This window comes from Nestor notabilis, unplaced genomic scaffold (assembly GCF_000696875.1).
Source record: "Nestor notabilis isolate BGI_N333 unplaced genomic scaffold, ASM69687v1 scaffold11730, whole genome shotgun sequence".
Taxonomy (NCBI): domain Eukaryota; kingdom Metazoa; phylum Chordata; class Aves; order Psittaciformes; family Psittacidae; genus Nestor; species Nestor notabilis.
In genome coordinates, this window is record NW_009911607.1 from 53,830 (window position 1) to 72,100 (window position 18,271).

Sequence of the window (18,271 nt, forward strand, 5' to 3'; positions counted from 1 at the left end):
AACCTGTGCAGTGCTATATGCTGCCACCTAGATCATTTTAAGCATGTATGTGAAGCTGGCTCGAGCATCTCTGACCTATGCTATAACAAATGTGCCCTAGGAGGCTTGGTTAAGAATCAAGAGGCCTTGCATGTCTTCAAATACAACAGAAAATGCTAATGCTAGACTACGCATTAAAGCAAAACTTAATACATGCATTTCCTCTCATCATAAACCTCCTCATTTACCAACAGTGGAGAAAAAACATGAAGAAAATACACTTGGAAGAATAAAACAAATGAAGAGGCAAGGGAAAAGCACACTTTTGTTTTCACAGCCATAAATAAATATGGCAATTTAAAGTAGTCTGTGCAGAGGATGTCCTAACTCTGAGGAACTAATGAAGAAGACAGTATGTACAGAATGTTTCTTTCGTCCTTTGGATAACTAGTCAGCATCTATTAAATATTCAAACCCACTCGAAATGGAACCTATGGAAATTTGGGATGCTGCAAGTAATTTATTCATCTCGAATTCCTAAGTACTAGGGTTGAAATTTCTGCTGGAGACATGGGTGAAATCAAGGAAGTGAAGAACTTAAGAATCCCATAGAAAGGTACAAAGTGCTTTGTAAAATTATGCTCCTGTTATAGAGCTTTATTAGAAGTTTGTTACCTTTGTTGATATCATCACTCTAGGCAACAAGAAGAAACACCCTACTAAAAAGGAGAATGTGATTCATGCTTCCATACAAACACTGGCTCAAGTTTCAGGTCAAAAGAGGATAACATCAGCTACAAACTTGAAAAAACACTTGATACATCTTCTTCTTCTGTTTATACCGACCTGCAAAGCTGCTGAAACGTACCTGAATTTCTGCAGTAATAGCAGCATTTAGTGCAGACTCTAAGCCTCCATCAGCCATCAAGCTGCCCACCAAGAGGTCGATCATAAATCTACGGCCTGGGCTTACATTCATTTCATTTCCTGAAACTTAAGAATTGAAGAAGATATTAATGAACTAGAAATGAAAGCACCAAACAAACAGGTTTAAATCTTAGGACCAACCTGCACTGGGTAAGAGTGCTGAGAGAGCTCTAGCCCGCTCTTCTGCTGTTGGCAGTAACACAGACCATCCACTCTGCAGCACTGCTTGAGCGGCCGATTGCACAGTATTAAGAACACCAGCATTGCTTGCTAATGTTACCACAGTCTGTTTCAGGCTATTGAGCAGACTACTGCCCAAACCTAAGCCGAGGCATTCCGGATCCACCTGATGACTAATGGCAGCATGAAGCTGGAAAAACAAACAAACAAACAAACAAAACCAAAAATGGGGAGGGAGGAAGCAAATTTTAATGAAGAAGAGATGTGAACTTTGGGAGGGGGAAGTTATCAAACCTGGAGAAACTAAGTTCACTGACCAAGACACAAACTTTGACATGTGTAAATTTGTAAAATTAAGGGAACTGCTGGCTTGCCCAAACACATACTCAATTTAAACTAATACCCAAATATTATGATCTATATTTAATTACATTCCCTAAAACTCTGAACTATAATAACCTAAAGAATAACCTAAACTGTTCCTACTTTACCACAGTATGCTAGGAAAAGTAGCACACCCTCAAATACCTTCTAAAGAGGACTATCACTCTTAGAAATGCTATTTAAAATTCTTAGAAATGCTCAAAATCTGAGTGTATTCGCTTATTGGGCGACTATACCATGCTTAATCCATTTAAATTTTATTTTTATAGTTCATTTTTAAAAGAGATACAAAAGCTGTCAAGAAGAAAACAACCCAACCATTAGCTGCCAAATTTCAAAGAGTAGAACGTGATACTGTACTTACTTCACTTTTTAAAATCAATAAGAATGTTTCAAAGCACATTAACTCTGCTATTTTCATCCATTACTAGAACATTTAGCTCAAGGACTGCTCAATGTGTAAGAAACTGAAGGTACCTGAAGCCTTAAAAGGTTTAATGTTGCTACAGCCATACACTCCTTCTCCTGAGGAGGGGGCCAGTCAGAGGAGCCATCCATTCCCTCTGTCACTTGTCTTAGTAACAGATCTAGCTGCTCAAATGTCATGGGGCAAACATCCACCACAAAAGGCACCCGCAAACCTATTGACCATTCTGAACATGATGACCAAGCAAAGCTCTATAAACAGAAACAAAGTTCAACAGTTATTTCCCAAAGGTAAGATGACACTGATTACAGACAGGAGTGTAAAGCTACCATCTGCCTTCAAACAGTAATAGAAGATGCAGAAATAATATCAGCACATCTGTTGAAGAGAACCCTCCACTTGCATCCTTGTAAACATACACAAAAACCTACCAAGCCCAGAAAAAAAAATTATCTTTTCACATTTTCAAAATTGCTGTTAAGCCAGTCCAGAGAGCTCACTATCTTTGTTGCAAGAAACATTCTGCTTGACATCTCTTCAATTGCTATACCAGACTAAAAACACATTGGGTAAATAGCTACTTCACAGAATACCCAAGACAAGGAACGCTAGTCACCCCTTTCTGGCAGAGGAACTACGTAAGATTTGTTTTTTCCAAGCACTCATTTATTCAGAATAAGTATAAAAAAAGTCATGCAAACACAGAAAGAAGGACTGGGATTAGTGTACAGAACTAGTCCCAGTTAGAGACAAAGACAAATCATAATTAACAAATCAATAATAAAACTTACCTGAGCAGGCCCACAAGCAATTCCAACAATATGCTTTGTGTCTAATCCTGGGAGAGCTGCAGGCTCTGGTTTGGTGATCCGCAAAGTATCAAAATGTTGACACTGATCATTGCTTCCCCAGCTGTGCACTTCACTATCTTCGGTCAGTGCTAAACAATGGGTAGATCCAGCTGCCACATCGATCACTTTCTTCCCTGACAGGAAAGTCAATATTGAAAATATAAATTAAAGATTACAATCATTAACAGAAAAATATCAGCGATAAGGAAAACTGTGCTAATTACAACCATACTTTACTATGAACACATTATGGATGTCAAAAGTCTCACCTTTGCCTTAGCAGTGGATTGGAAGAGTACAGCAAAAGAAAAACCAAGGAAATATTTAAAAATTCTTAAGAGACAGCTTAAGTACAAAAGTTCATAAGTTTGTTAAAATATCTTCTATTTTGTATTCCTTCTACTTAGATAGTTTTTCAGGAAAGGTTTATTCATAGATAAGAAGATCTTTTAACAGAGACTGTAAAAATATATGGTAGTCATTATTGCAGAAGTTACTTTCTATTAGACCATTCATCATATATGAATAACAACTTTAGGAATGACAGAGCAATAAAGGATGTTTCTTACTCATCTTCTCCTACAGAACTCAGGTTTCTCTCAAATGCAAGAAGTAATCTTCACTTTGTTACAAAATAGTCAAAAGTACTGGCACAAACGACATTAGGAGCTTTAATGACATTATTTGTTGCCTGTGGTTGTCATTTATTCCATTCACATGCCTTAATCTAAGCATAAATATATGGTTTTAATATATAGACTCATTTGCATGACAATGCAAAGATACAGGTTCACATAAACATTTAAATCATAATCAAAGAAAAGCAGTAAGAATACAAGACAAGCAGCATTTAAAGTAGTCATAGTGTCTCTAAGTCTGCCAGAATTTTAAAGGTATACATGCAGAAGTCATGGGAAATGTGCACAATTACCTTTTTCAATGCAACTAGCACAGAGTATGACAGATTACATGGTATCATCATTCTTAAAGTTGAGGTCATTAGTGTCCCATAAAAGACTGCAACAACAGCAAAAAGAACTTTGGAATATTTCCAGTTCTGATAACTACCTTTCAAGCCATCCAGCAGTTTGGGGTATCGAACATGCTCTTCTGTTCCATGTCCAAGTCTCTGATTGTCACCTTTGCCCCAGGTGTAGACCTGGCCATCTTTGGTTAAAGCAATAGAAAACTGACTCCCACAGCGTACTTTCACAATGTCCAGATCTTGAAGTTTTTCTATTAACTTGGGAGTCTTGCAACCATCACTGCCTCCTCTTCCCAGTTTTCCATAATCTCCATCACCCCAAGACCACACTTGGCCTTTAAATCAAGAGAAAGAAAACAAAAAATACTGCATTACTTTTCCATGCAATGAAGTTAAGTTTTGACAAGCAAGTTCTTAAAAAGATGAGATTTCATAATAAGCAGAATTTTCAAATTATAATTTAAGAATAACAGTTATAAATTAATTTTTAATTCTTCACAAAAATAAGAAAAAATATTTGAGAAGTTTTCATGTTGCTAAAACTAAGGGTAGCACATAACATGCACTGGAAATAAATCAGTGTACAGAAAGTCCTTCTTAAAAACATACGACATACAGGACTTACTGCAAATCAAACCTGTGGTTAAAATCTGCCTTCTTTTATTATAAGATATTACAAGAACTTGCAAAATCTTTTTCCACATTGAATGGCCAAATAGGCTGTGAAACCTGTTTAAATTTTCAGTTCTTGTCATTCAACTGTTTCACAAAACGTAATTAAAAGTGCCATTGTCTATCATGTACTTCTATAACACACTACTAAATCTAAGCCCTGATGTAGGAACTTCAAAATAGTTCAAGTCATTCTGCATCTGCATTAAATAAAATCATGGTTCAAGAACAGTAAACACATACCTGTCCAAAATGGAAGTCTTGGTTTACATTCTTATGCATTTACATTCCCTACTTGCATAAGCTAGTCTCTAAGGTACTCTGATAAGCAGTGGAAGCATGCAAGAAGGACACTGAGGGGTAAGGGGGAGATATTTGGGTTCCATTTCCTGAATGAGTAAACCTTGCAGCTTTTAAATCTTTTGGCCTTTAAATTCTGCATATCCACATAGCCCGCTACATTTTAAAAGAGCTTCCAAACACTAGCTGCTTTCTCAGGCATGACTCTGGTGCTTAACCTCACACAGGTTTTGAATCTGTCTCACCCTAGGCACCTCATTCAGGGAAGCTGGGAAGCAGAATTTCAGTATGGCCTGTCTGTGGCACTTTCCATGGGTTAACACAGACAATTCTCCTACTCAAAATTCTGGCTGTTGTGACAACATGAGTTATTTGCACTCACATAATAATGAATAAAACTTTGATGTGTATGTACATATATATATAATTTGCATGTATATTGTACATTTACATGGTAATTTTACATATATATGCCATATATGGAAATATATATGCAGATTCATAATTAATAACTTGCATATCTATGAGAATATATCTGCATACATTATATGTGCAATTACACATTTTGCATATAACTTTCCCCAAAAGGAATTCCAGCTTCATGTTTTTACAGATTTCAAGCCTGTCCTGGGTTCAGGCACATAATAATAATTACATCTACAGGATGAGTATCTTTATAATGAAAGGAAGAAAAGGTAAGCTTACTTAAAGTGTTAAGCTATGTTTTGCTACTAACCATTTTCAGTAACTGCAAGAGTCTGAGCATCTCCACTCCCACAGGACACATCAATAACTTTGAGTCCTTTCAGCCCTGTGACCAGCATTGGGATGGTCTGATCTTCACTGGAACCTTCAAAACAAAGCAGTTCTGTGAGACGCAAAACCAAGAAGGCCTGGTAGGTTCTTAGGTTTCATTTTGTTTGGTTATTGTGTGGGTTTGGATTTTTTTTTAATTTGTTTTTGGGTTTTTTGTTGTGTGTGGGGGGTGAGGGTGTTGGCTTGGTTTTGTTTTCAGGTTGGAGCATCATAACCTAAGAAACTTTATGGGAGCTTAGACATCTAATAAGGATTTAACCCATGAAATAGTCGTTGCTTCACCAGGAAGGGAACAGAAAACTGCAGATTCTTCTTCTCCATCCAATTGCTTATCTTCACACAACTCAGAAATTTAGTGGCTTTGAGACAATCCCTCCCTTAATCATTTCAATTCATCTGAAACCACATACAGTTCTCAAATCAGTTTTAGGTCAGTTGGATAAAAGATCATTTGAGAGAGGCACTGAAAATTCTTTGACAAACAATTTACTTTAAGCTATCAGGTAACATACCATGGCCAAGCCTGCCATAGTTTCCTCGTCCCCATGTATATAGCTCTCCTTCAGCAGTAATGGCTGCACTATAGGTGCTTCCACATGCAATATGAACAACATGTTTCCCAGCTTGCTTTCCAGATAAAGCAGATATCATCTTAGGTTCCTCCAGAGGCCTATTTAAAGAAAAAGTGACATACTTCACAAAATGTGATCTGATGAGTAGATAATAAAAGGTGTGACATACTTGTTAGAAAACAATCACTGCAATTCTACCTGGCTATAAGCCAAAAATTCAGTTTGGGTTGTTCAACAACATACAAACCACTAAAGGATTGTCTGACAACTACGACTTCTATTTCCTATTAAATTAATGCAGTCTTCTCAAATATTTGTTTATCATCTTTAATGACTATATCTGAACAATTAATTTCATGACACCGCTAACCCTTGTGCAGTAACTCCTTTGCTTCTATAGGGAATTCTGCACTGGGGGAAAGACACTTAAAACCTCTAAAATACATTAATGTACACCCACACAGAGAATGCCCATGTAGAAGACTTCTTCTACACAGAAGTAGGCCAGTAATGTTATTGTTCAACACAAGAGAAGAAAATATATGCAACATGACTGCATAGGAAATGATGACCCCACTCCAACATCTGAGTCAATGTTTCTAGAGAAAATGTGCTGTGGGTTCATAAAACCATGAATGAAGGACCTAATAACAGTGCAAACACTACTGCACCCTCTATCTACAAGTACCTCAGAAAGTAGCATTAATACAGAACCGGAAATATTAGAGGCAGAGAAAACATGCAGGGAGAATACAACTTCTGTTCAATAACAGAGACTAATGTCAAATGCTGAATGTGCTCCTTTACACAACAGTTTTTACTACGGATTCAGAACACTGGCAAATAACTGTTATGATTATTTTTACTACATACACTGTATCTCCATGGCCTAGTCTTCCACCATCTCCACAACCCCAAGAGAAAACTTCACCATTTGCTGACAAAGCAAGATAGTGATGTCCATCTGAATGCGCTGCTATCTTCACAATATTTCTGGAAGCTAGACTCTGCACCAGCTGTGGTCCCTGTGAACCAAAAAAAAAAGCAGTAACTCTTACAAAGCTGCTTGTATTTTCCATCACTTGTCTATATACAGACTAGGTACAGTTTTCCTTTATCAAAACTTGCACTCAAATTAATGAGGCAAAAGGTATAAAGAAAAAAAAGGGTCAAATCTACTATTCAAGTATGGCAAGAACAGTTATTTTCCTCCCATTCTTATAAAGTCTTCAGTATATATGAGAAAGGTGCTAATCTTACAGGCAATCTTAGGTACAAGTGTTTCTGTAACTACACAGTTTGGGCACAGTGTTACATCAGTGAAGTAAAATCCATTTCACATCAGCCAATTTCTGAAGTTATCAAGGCAAGCATACCAATGAAAGTGATCATCATTGTATTCATAACCTCCAGCCTGATGAAAATTACAGAAACCAGATGCATTTCATCAAATCAATACAAAATATCAAACCCACTATTTCTGAAAGTTCAAAAACAACATCCTAGAAGCTCACAAAAATCAGCACATCTCCATCTACTCTTCCAAGAAACTGTAAATAGATAAAGGAACAAACTTATGCTATGAAATAATACAGAAAAGGAATGTGTTTTTGAAAGCATGTAAAAAAGACTCTTACCAGAGTATCGCTATTGTATGCTTGTGTATAAACTCGTCCATTTCTAGATAGTATTAGAAAACGTTTCTCTGCACAGGCAACCTGCACGACGCCAAGATTGGCAAGTCCTTCACACTGAATTGGACCACTCACATTAGCATAGTATTTCCAACCTATTAAACCCCAAGCAATGACCTCTTGCAGAGATCCCTGGAAAATAAGAAATTCTGTAAGCACTAATTTTGAAATATGTGACTTAATAAAATGCACAGACTATTTTTTAAAGCTTTATATATCAAACATACTCAAATCTGTGATAGTCATTACTGCCAGTAGTCAATAAAGCTTACCTATTAGAAGACATCAAAAATAAAGGCTTGCATGCATCATATTCAGTTTATTCAGTCTGGCACTGAATAAGCTATAAACATCTAAAGTAAGCGTTCAGAGATTTCCAAAGTTGGGAGGCTTACCAGTTACTTTTTTTTTTTCTTTAAAATACATCAGACCCCCAACATTTATAAAGTCTGGTCTTGAGCATTTACTCTGATAAACACACAGAACGGCCCAAAATACGGCAGAATTAGCCACAGTGTTGTCATAAGAAAGGATGGTTCACAAACCATAGAATTATATTCCAAGACTGACTGAGAGAGCACTGACAAAATAAAAGATACCCAAATAAGACAAATTTAGGAAACTCAAGATTACCTTGTAATAAAAGAAAATCATAAGACTCTTAGGAGTTGTTATCCTTTAAAACTGAAGATCTGTTACACTTTTAGGAAAAATACCTTATGAACTTTGACATTGCAAACAGTTACCTTATGAGATGTAGGAGAGCTGCACTGTGGAGGCATACATGGGGTGGCTAGGCGATCTAAATGGGCCATGATCACAACAGCTGTTTGTCTCAGATCAATTGCTAGCTCATTATCCTGTGGTAAAGTCAGATACCTCAGAAAACTTTCATTTGGACTCAGAGGGTAAGTCAGGAGCTAGAAGAGGAAAATGAGCAGTCAGAAGAGCTCTCAAGGTATTTCGATGCTACTACACATAAAGATACACAATATATTTTAGGCATGCTGGGTATCTGCACAAGTTTAAGAGAAAACAAATTAACTCTGCACATCTTTTTCTTACAGTAGAGGAAAATTCCAAACATATACGTTGAAAATATAGTCAGATTGTGAATGTAGTAGAAACCTACAAGCATAATAGAACTGTTTTACTATGTTTTACCAACCTCAACAATATTCACCAAGAGTCATAGTTCAATTAACTTCAAACACAACTAAATAAAAATGAGTATGCAGAAAAGTTAACTGGCTACATATCCAAGTTAATTATCACAAAATCATTAACTCTGAAAAACAGTGTTTACCTCTAATTATACTATGACATTCATCCTCCTACCTGAAGGAACTCAAATGCACACATGAAAACCAAACGACAGTGGTGTATATGCATCTTGCATGGAAAACACTACTGCCAGCTTTGTTCAAATCATTTTAAAATTGTTTTAGCCAGCCAAATTAAATTTGATACTGACATAAGATCCTTGGATTATATGAAAAGGGCAAGTACCTGAATCTCTTCTTCAGTATTGGGCACGTCTTTATTACATATTATACTTTGAAATCTCTGTAGCAAAGGTAGAAGGGGTGCACTTGTTCCCTGTGCAGATCGCTCATTGTCTGTTTCCCTTGTTCCATTATCCCAAAGTTGAAGCAACAACATAACTGCTGACAACATTTGGCTGAAAGAGGAAGTTCACATCTTTTATTAATAAGCATTTCTAAAAACATTTTTTCAGTTATCCATCCAATTCACTTCCTACATTTGGAAGCTTAGAAATATCAGACATCACGGCTTTCCTTTTTAAACAGATAAAAATGGGATTTTTCAATCTAGCCAACATAAGATTTTGACCACCACTGCATTACTGAAAAAGTTCATATGCTTTGAACAACAATTATTACGTTAATCTCAAATCCATGAAAACTGAAAACAGGCACTGCTCAGGCCATTCCAATAGACAGTGATGTTTAAAACCCAGAGCACTTCTCACCTTAATGTACCCCTCTGCACTGCCAGTTCTAGCAATATGGCAAGTGCCAAGTGCTGGTCTTGTAATGGAATGTTTCCTGGCCCTTTGGTACTGGGAGCTCCATGTACATCTCTAGAAGTCAAACAATATGTATTAAGAAAGAAGTGATTGGAAACAATATATAGCTGCTTAGCAAAAGCATCTACAACACACCAAAAATCACTAAGCTTCCAGAAAAATATAAAACTGGTGATGAAAGCAGGTGTGAAGAAAAGCTGACACATTCCACACAAGATAAATTTTTTGAGTGGCAGCCCAAACTCTATTTAACATGCTAAAAACATGAAAAACTTTTTTTCACAGACAAAATTAATATCCTTATAGTGGATATCATAAAGAATGTAGTTCCAGTATTCAAAAGCCAATTTCTGGCAGATATTGTAAAAATGTAACTTTAAGCTTCCTCAAGTAACAGGGAAAGCGCAGGGGGGGGCTCTAAGTCCAAGAGGAATGCTTTTTCCCTCACATGCATAGAAGTCTGCATTATTTTAGTATACTAGAAAGGCACAATTAAGTGTACACATACACTGTATTACCAAAGAATTCTACATGCTGATACAGTTTACACTTGTGAACCGCTGTTTTTCAGGTTAAGCCTATATACAGTGATTCAGAACACTCAAATTCAATTTTCCTTAAACAGCTGAAGCCTTGGGTGACAAGGTCTAGTGTGAAATGTCCCTGCCCATAGCAGGGGGGTGGAACTAAATGATCTTAAGGTCCTTTCCAACCCAAACCATTCTATGATTCTATGAATTAAATCATATTTAAAGAGCATCATTTCCACAGTTCATGTATGAGCAAAAGCAATCTTTTTAATTTTACATAAATTATTATGCTTATACCACCAGCTGCTACGAGACTCAAGTTTGCCATTTAACAGCTACTTCAGCAATGCTCAAAAAAAACCCAAAAAGAAACTTACCCAGTCACAACAGACCTTAGGAATTTAGTAGCTCTTTCCACCACTTCCAGCCATACCGAAGATACAGTCCCTTCATCAAAAAGGGACGCCTCTGGTAGAGCTCGTAGTGCATCAAGTGATTCCTGTAGCAATTCACTGCACAAATCTGCATCTTCACCTAAGGAACACAGCAATACTAGTTACATCTCCTATAACACATAAGTTATACAGATTTCTGTAGTCAAATGTTTTGTGGATTTTTTTTTAACCTCAAACATACATGTTATTTAATAATACGTACAAAGTTCTCAAATTTCACACAAACATTTTGACTGCAAGACTTCTGAAGAACTATCTGCTTCACAAAAAACATTCAAAAAGGTGACAACTCTTAAACCAGCTCATCCCACTCTGTATCTGCTGAGGAAATCAGAAGAGGAACTAGGGCTGGCTGGACAAAGAGTGAGCTGCCATCTGAACAAACAGTGTTCGTTCAGACAAACATTCTGCCATTAGACAAACAGATAGTATGAAGTGGCACATGTGACAATTCTGCCAACCTCTGCAATTTGACAATTGACTGTCAAGTACACAAACTAAACACAAGTTTCACACTACTGCTCCAAAATCACTTTTCTTGCTATCATGTAGTAACATAGTGGATCGGCCCTGTCTGAAGAATAAATCTAACTTTTCTGAAACCTGCCATTAAAACGTACATTCTTGTCATGAAATCCCAATTTGCCTTCGTAAGCATAAAAGGATCCTAGCACAACGCAGCCTTGGTAGTGGCCTGGACGGCTTTGATGAGCAACAGTATTGCTTGGCATAGTACTAGATAAACATAAAGCACAATTATGCAAATCTAATGTTTATAAATGTATAGTTACATGCAAATACCTAATAGACACAGATGCTTTAATGAATCATCTGCCTTCTAATGAAAAATACATGCAATATGCTACAAAGTAGACCTACCTGACCTCCAGGCTCTACGAAGGAACGCAAATGCAAATGAAAGTGCTGCTCGGGATCCGACTCGTGCAAGTCCTTCTACACCTTTACCTACAGGTCTTGGGCTAAATGAAATTATATATACACTGTCTTAGTGTAGTTTATATTATAATTATATATTAGTTGTATATTCAAGAATTTTACAATTTAGCTATATGCATGCATATATAATTACACAATTTTTATTTGTAAAGAATGGTAATTGTCTCTTGAGAATGAAGGTAAACAACATCAAGATGTCAACAACAAAACCTTAGCTTCAGCTGCCTGAAAGAACCACCAGTTCAATCCCCAACTTCAAAAAGCTCTAGAGAAAAAATAAACTAGACTGGCACAATTGACTGTCATCAGAAAGATGCCTATAGTTCCTCAGAGTGGAATTATGATCGTGTATTTAAAATACAGAGACATAAGATACTTCATGTACTCATTATCTACTCAGGAAGTTTATACTTCTAGATAATTTGGACTGCACAGACTACGCTTATAGGCTATTTCTTCATGAATCTTCAATTAGTAATAATTACTTCCATCAATTTTGTCATTTCTTATCTTTTCATTCAAGTGTCAATGTTACTAATCTCTCCTTGCAGCTTTTGTATTGGTGTGTGTAAGGAAGAGATAGCTTGAACTTTTGTTAATACCCACTTGGGCTTACACATATTTCTCTGAACTTTTCTTTTCATGCTAACAATCCCATTAATTTAAGTAAGTATTCCTTTGTACTTAACAACAGGAGATTCCCTACTGCTTCCTCTCAGAAGGACACCAACAATTTTGGTTTTTTTAATCACACATCAAAAGAAAGTTAACTGCTTAACACTTTTTCAAGATAGAAAAAAAGTAAACCGGCATTTTTAGCAATCTGACAACTTAAATATACTAATGCTCTTTTTTAATCGGAACTAAAAAAAAAAAAAGAAAAAACAAACCATAAATTGAGGGTAAAAATATCATTGTCAGAACTTCAATCACATAATAACTAATCATGATATCTACTTATTGTCTCCTTTCCTTTTTGAAGCTAGAGACAATCTAATATAAAAATTTCCCAGGCTGAATTGCTTATTCTGTCAGACAGCAACCTTGTTCAGCTACTGAATAGCATTCTTATATTATTATAATGCCTCATCTGATAGATTCTTCTATTTTTAGGTCAATAGGCTATCAGACAATTTCTTATTCAGTTAATTCTCTTGAAACAATTTCTCACCCAAGCTGAGGATAACTAAACTCAATTTTTATGCATTTGCACTTTTAAATTTGTTATATGCCTTAATTGACAAAAATGTATTAATGTTATTACAACTAAGTAAACTCCACCAGCATCACTTCTGAAATAGGCTTCTCCATACTTTTTGAGTAGAACAAAAGTAATACCTCAACAAAAGAACACTTATAACTCGAAGAATAATATTTACAGCAGCATATTACAATAAAAACCCACTAGTATGAACAGAGACATTATAAGCAAGCATGAGCCGAGGAGGAAAACTCTGTGGCAGGTGACAGCACGTAAAACCATCTTAAGAAATAAGAAGAGTTTCTTTACTGCTAATGTTTCACAAGGAGGAATAAATCACATTAAGCTCTCACCCACAGGTTGATAACCCTTCTATGACTTTCCTTAATGTATTAACTTGTTCATGCTTGTGTCATTACCTTTTCTTATCCACAGCAGGCAGAGGAATACTACTGCTTTTCCACTTCACTTTGACATTCTCCTGAAGAACTGTTCTGTTCAATGCAATGAAATATCGTTCCAGGATAACTAGCCTCTGCTTTAGCCTCATAGCTGAAAGAGCTGTTGTAGCTGTTTGTGTGGCCAGAGTTTGCTGTTCCTTCACTAGTACCTGAAGGCACTCCTTCAACTCATTCACGTCTAAGAATCAAAGAAAGATATCATTTTATGGGTGTTCATCTTTGTCATATATAGTATAAGGAAAAATCAAGACAAATTGAAAACTGTGAACCAACCAGAAGTCTTGGCCTCAAAATCCAGTGAAACTCCCTGTTTCCATACTTAATGTGCACATTTCTAATCCACAGTATTTAATAATCACTATCACACTTAACAGGTGTTTACACAATGGTTATAATCAAAACACATAAGAACATTCATATTTCGTGTGTGCAATTACAATGTCATAGGAAATATTTATGTGTTTAAAAAAAGAATCGAAACCTTAAAGTTAGACAGCAAATTTTTATCATCATCCAACCTCAGAGTCGAACTTCACTTAAGTGCAGGCAACAACTTTGTAAGTCCCCACAAGAATATGCTTTCATTTTGCACTGATACACATTTATCTTAAGCTTCTCAGAAGTTGTAACACTACTCTCAGAAGCTCTAGGATCACTGCCAAGAGCTGCTAAGTTCCGGAAACAAATAATATCAGAAATTTAAGATGCTTTGCAAGTGCTATTAGCAAATGAAGGATCTGACTTACGTTCCAACGCTAGAGAATTAATTCTTCACTAACCAGAAAAAGCAGTAAATAGCTCAAAGCACAGACTTAAAAAAAAACAACTTGGAAATTGTTTATTTTTACATTCTCTGTAAGAACTTTACCTGTATAAAGCATTTCAAAGTTTGAAATACTATGCAATGCACCTCTGCATACCCAGCAGAAAATTCAAGGGGCCCTCTCTGCCACTGGATCGCATTGCACAGCCCCCTACAGTTTGCTGTCAGCCATCACCCTAGCCCGCTTTCAGCATTGCTACTCACATTTCACCATTTCATAATGTGTTAAGATTCCTTTCCCTGAGGCAATTTACATCTTTCCACCTGACTATGATGAATATGAGGAACTTATTTTTTTGAGTGACAACAGATTTTAAAGTGTTCCTTGCGGTCTAGACCTTAAAAGCGCAGTAACAGCCTTTTTATACCTTGACTCAAACCACAAGAAATATGACAAAACCAACAAGAAGTGACAAAAGCACCACATTGTCCTTAATATTAGCCCTATGAAATTCCCTAAAGAACTCTACAGCACAGTCGAATATCAACAAGTTACATACATACAACTACTCCAAATCACATTGTAATGCAACACATAAATAAAACAGATGCTTGTCAAAGACATGTTTAATTTGGCTTTTATAATGTCCCTTAACATGATGGCCATATAGAAGTTTACTCAGAAAGTTTAATGGATGACTGTATCAGTACTGAGCCTGAAATTCCAGTACACCTCCAGGCTGACCCAACTAAATACCACCATTTTCAGGGGAAAAACCTCAGTTGTGAAGTGTCAGCATTACTCAGAACACCAAAGTAAAAACTTCCACAAAATAGAAACTATATGTTCTGAGACTGCTGCTTTTATCTGAGGTATGCCATAACCTTTATTTTCTAAGCAAAAATACACCCAAAAAAAAAAAAAAAAAAACCAAAAAAACCAGAAAACATCTTGCAATACATGGCTTCTGCACTTCAGGGTATCATAACAGAACATGCCAAGGACATGACATGCCAGTTTCATGATTCCTCTCAACAAACCATCAGGAGAGACAAAAATCAGGGGTTTTTCTTTCCTTTCCTGGACACTAAAGCCCTATCAACCTCTAAATACCACCAGGATACAATGAAGTTGGAAATGACCATACTTTCTGCTTCACAAAGAAATTTTTTTTAACATTGTTCTTTTCGGCAAGTGATTTCATAATGCATATTCATTCCCCACGTTATGGTCTTACCTATCTGTATGAAAGGTGAAAAAACAGTCAATGGAAAAAAACAATACCCACTTATGTCTGGGTAAAGGAGTCTATGCTTGATGCTACAGAAATCAAGCACTAGGTGCCAGACTCAGCAGAGTCTATAAAGTAACACAGAGCCACAGCATTTTTCATTCCTTTCTAGCTGGCAAGTAATCTAAATGTGGACATGCTCTAAATTTATTTCTGCGAGTTAAAGAATTAGATGAAAAAGTCCTTCATTTCAAAATAACACACATTAAACATGGGGACTACTGGAAAGAAACACTTGGGACAGGCAGAGACCACCTACAATTCTCCAGCAATTCCTTTACAAGGAATTTTGCCTAGAAGTGTACAGCTATGTTCCTTTCAAACCACTACGGATCAGCCACAGGATTGCTGTTATCAGCATTCCAACCTTCCTGATGCAACAGGTGACACAAACCACTGTAAGAACTCTGAACGCTTAGAAAACAGAATCCTATGGAAGCACACACAATGTACGCACATCAAGCAGTAGCAGTTTTAAAGCTGGCCATTTTATACACATACAATATTGTGTCTCTGCAGAAAAAAAAATGAGTTTCATAGCAGCACCTACAAAATTAATTCCTAATAGTTCAACAATACATACAGGATAACCTCAAAGGTTCAATTCTGTCTAAATACAAAAATCTGTAGTTTCACAAACTATGCAATGCTTCACAAAACAAAACCTCACGATAGTGCTTTCTAAAGTAAAGAATTTTAAAGTTGCTTTGCTTTCCCATCAATGAAGCCAACATCAACAAAAGAAGTCAAATTAAGACGACACAAAAACTAGAAAAAGAATCAATTAAAACTGTCTTCACTTTTTATGAAGAAAAAGGGCTAGAAAGAGCTCAATTTTCAAGTGACTAACCCTAAAAATCATAACGTCTTTATATTCAGTAACTAGTAATATTAAGAACTGTTCTGTTACAATACACTGTTTAATTAACAATTGCATGCAAAAAATATTTTTTCTAATGGAAAATACCATTTACCCTCTCCGAGATTCAAACCACATAAAAATAACCTGCATGAAGTATAAGCTTTGTTTTAGTGAATTTAGTTGTAATAAAAATCTTTTCTTTCCCCCTTCTCACCTTGCCTTCACAATCTCAAATGGCTACATCTTTAGGAAGGCTTTCTACCAAAATTAAAATATTCCACTCATATTTTATACATACTTCTCTAGTATTGCGAAACATAAAAGGAAGCTCATATGCAAAGCATACTAAAGGCTGGAACAAGTTATAGTAGTCCTATAACTCAGACATCCCAAAATCAAACTAAGGACTGTCTTGATTTATTAAAAGTAATACTGTTTTTAAGTGAGACGTATCCATACATTTTCCCACTTTAAATCTTCTTTTATTCCAGATGTAAATTTATCGGTTTACAAAAATTCAGTTTACCTTGAAAAAGATTTAAATATATCTGGGAATCAACCCAGTGAAATTGATTTCAATAAACCCTCAAGTCTGAACAACACTACTGATGAACTAAAGAGTCTAATGAGAGAATAGCTTATTAATAGTAAGGATTCAAATTTCATCTGAGAAGGTTACAGGGAACTCTTTAAACAAAACTGTTCATATGCCACTACACCAGCCCTTGATGCTAACCATCCCTTGCAATGCTTTGCTTTGTCAGTTATTTTACAAAGGGTGAAGACAAATTACTTTCCTAATCCGTACCTAGAATGTAAGTGTTGAAGTCATACCATAAAAGTTTAAATTCTCAAACTACCATTAGCAGAATACTTGTTAATTGACAACTACAGTCAGACATGTTTCTGGCTACAGCAGAGATAGGGAAGGGCTTTAACATCTTCTGTTATAACTTATCACTTCTCTCCCTCCCTTCAGCAACTAACATAACTACACGTCTTCGCTTCTTAATTCATCCTGCCAGAAGTCCTCTGCATTAGAAGGAAAAATACCGGTAGTGTTTAAGGCAGACCATCTGACAGAACAAAGTGACATGTTATTTAGGTATGCCAGCAAAACTGGGGGGACAAAACAAGCAGCTGAAGACAGTAGCTTCTTAAACCATCTCAGCCATAGCCAGAACACCAATCTGACGTGAGTCTAAGACAGGTAACCTGTCCAACAGCACATTTGCTCCTGTTTTAGCAGCTCAAAAAACACCCCCAAAAACACACAAACCCAAAATCAGCATATACTTAATGGTTTCTTCACACTTAATTCATCAGCTCTTGTAGGGAACAGCACAGGCTTGTAACTGGTAAATTAAAGGGCCTTAAAAATGCCAATATCAAACTGAAAAGTTTCAAAAACTCTAGTTGAGTCACAAGCTTTATTAAAAGCAAATATAGATGTTACAGTGTGGAGAGATTTCAGACTTAAAAAATCAAAACACATATGAATTTGGCAAGAAACTACTGTTATAATGAGCACGCATTCCTGTCAGTAGCATAACTAATGTGCTCTAATTTCCTAGAGATTATTGTATTTTGTCTCCTCTTTCCCCTTTTACTACATGGCATTTCTACTGGACATAGAGTGGATAGAGGATGCAATTGGCTTGGCTTTACAGTCATCTAATGACTCTGCAAAGCCATTGCTACAGAATGCGTGGATTCCCAAGTTAGAGGGAAAGACAAAAACATAATCACATACGCATAATTTTCTTTAGAAACAAGGCTAAATACACTCCCAAAATTATTTTATACCAAAGAATGTAATTCCTAATGGGCATTTAGCTTTCAGCTTCCTTCTGTCTGCTCCCTTATTCAAAAGATGACCAACAGCAGACCTCACCTTATTAGTATTCAGCAGG

At 36.2% G+C, this 18,271-nt stretch overlaps 1 protein-coding gene across 1 annotated transcript in view; it reads right to left on the bottom strand.

Moving 5' to 3' along the window:
• Positions 1 to 18,271, bottom strand: part of HERC2 (HECT and RLD domain containing E3 ubiquitin protein ligase 2) — a gene marked incomplete at both ends in the record, with an annotated part of 75,527 nt that overhangs the window by 53,171 nt on the left and 4,085 nt on the right. Inside the window, 15 exons of the mRNA XM_010015618.1 lie at positions 848 to 972; positions 1,048 to 1,276; positions 1,948 to 2,148; positions 2,689 to 2,882; positions 3,817 to 4,068; positions 5,442 to 5,555; positions 6,034 to 6,191; positions 6,967 to 7,118; positions 7,731 to 7,919; positions 8,534 to 8,707; positions 9,297 to 9,468; positions 9,781 to 9,891; positions 10,745 to 10,901; positions 11,702 to 11,802; positions 13,400 to 13,619. Coding sequence (XP_010013920.1) covers positions 848 to 972; positions 1,048 to 1,276; positions 1,948 to 2,148; positions 2,689 to 2,882; positions 3,817 to 4,068; positions 5,442 to 5,555; positions 6,034 to 6,191; positions 6,967 to 7,118; positions 7,731 to 7,919; positions 8,534 to 8,707; positions 9,297 to 9,468; positions 9,781 to 9,891; positions 10,745 to 10,901; positions 11,702 to 11,802; positions 13,400 to 13,619 — 2,549 coding nt within the window. The remainder of the gene's footprint in view (positions 1 to 847; positions 973 to 1,047; positions 1,277 to 1,947; positions 2,149 to 2,688; positions 2,883 to 3,816; positions 4,069 to 5,441; positions 5,556 to 6,033; positions 6,192 to 6,966; positions 7,119 to 7,730; positions 7,920 to 8,533; positions 8,708 to 9,296; positions 9,469 to 9,780; positions 9,892 to 10,744; positions 10,902 to 11,701; positions 11,803 to 13,399; positions 13,620 to 18,271) is intronic.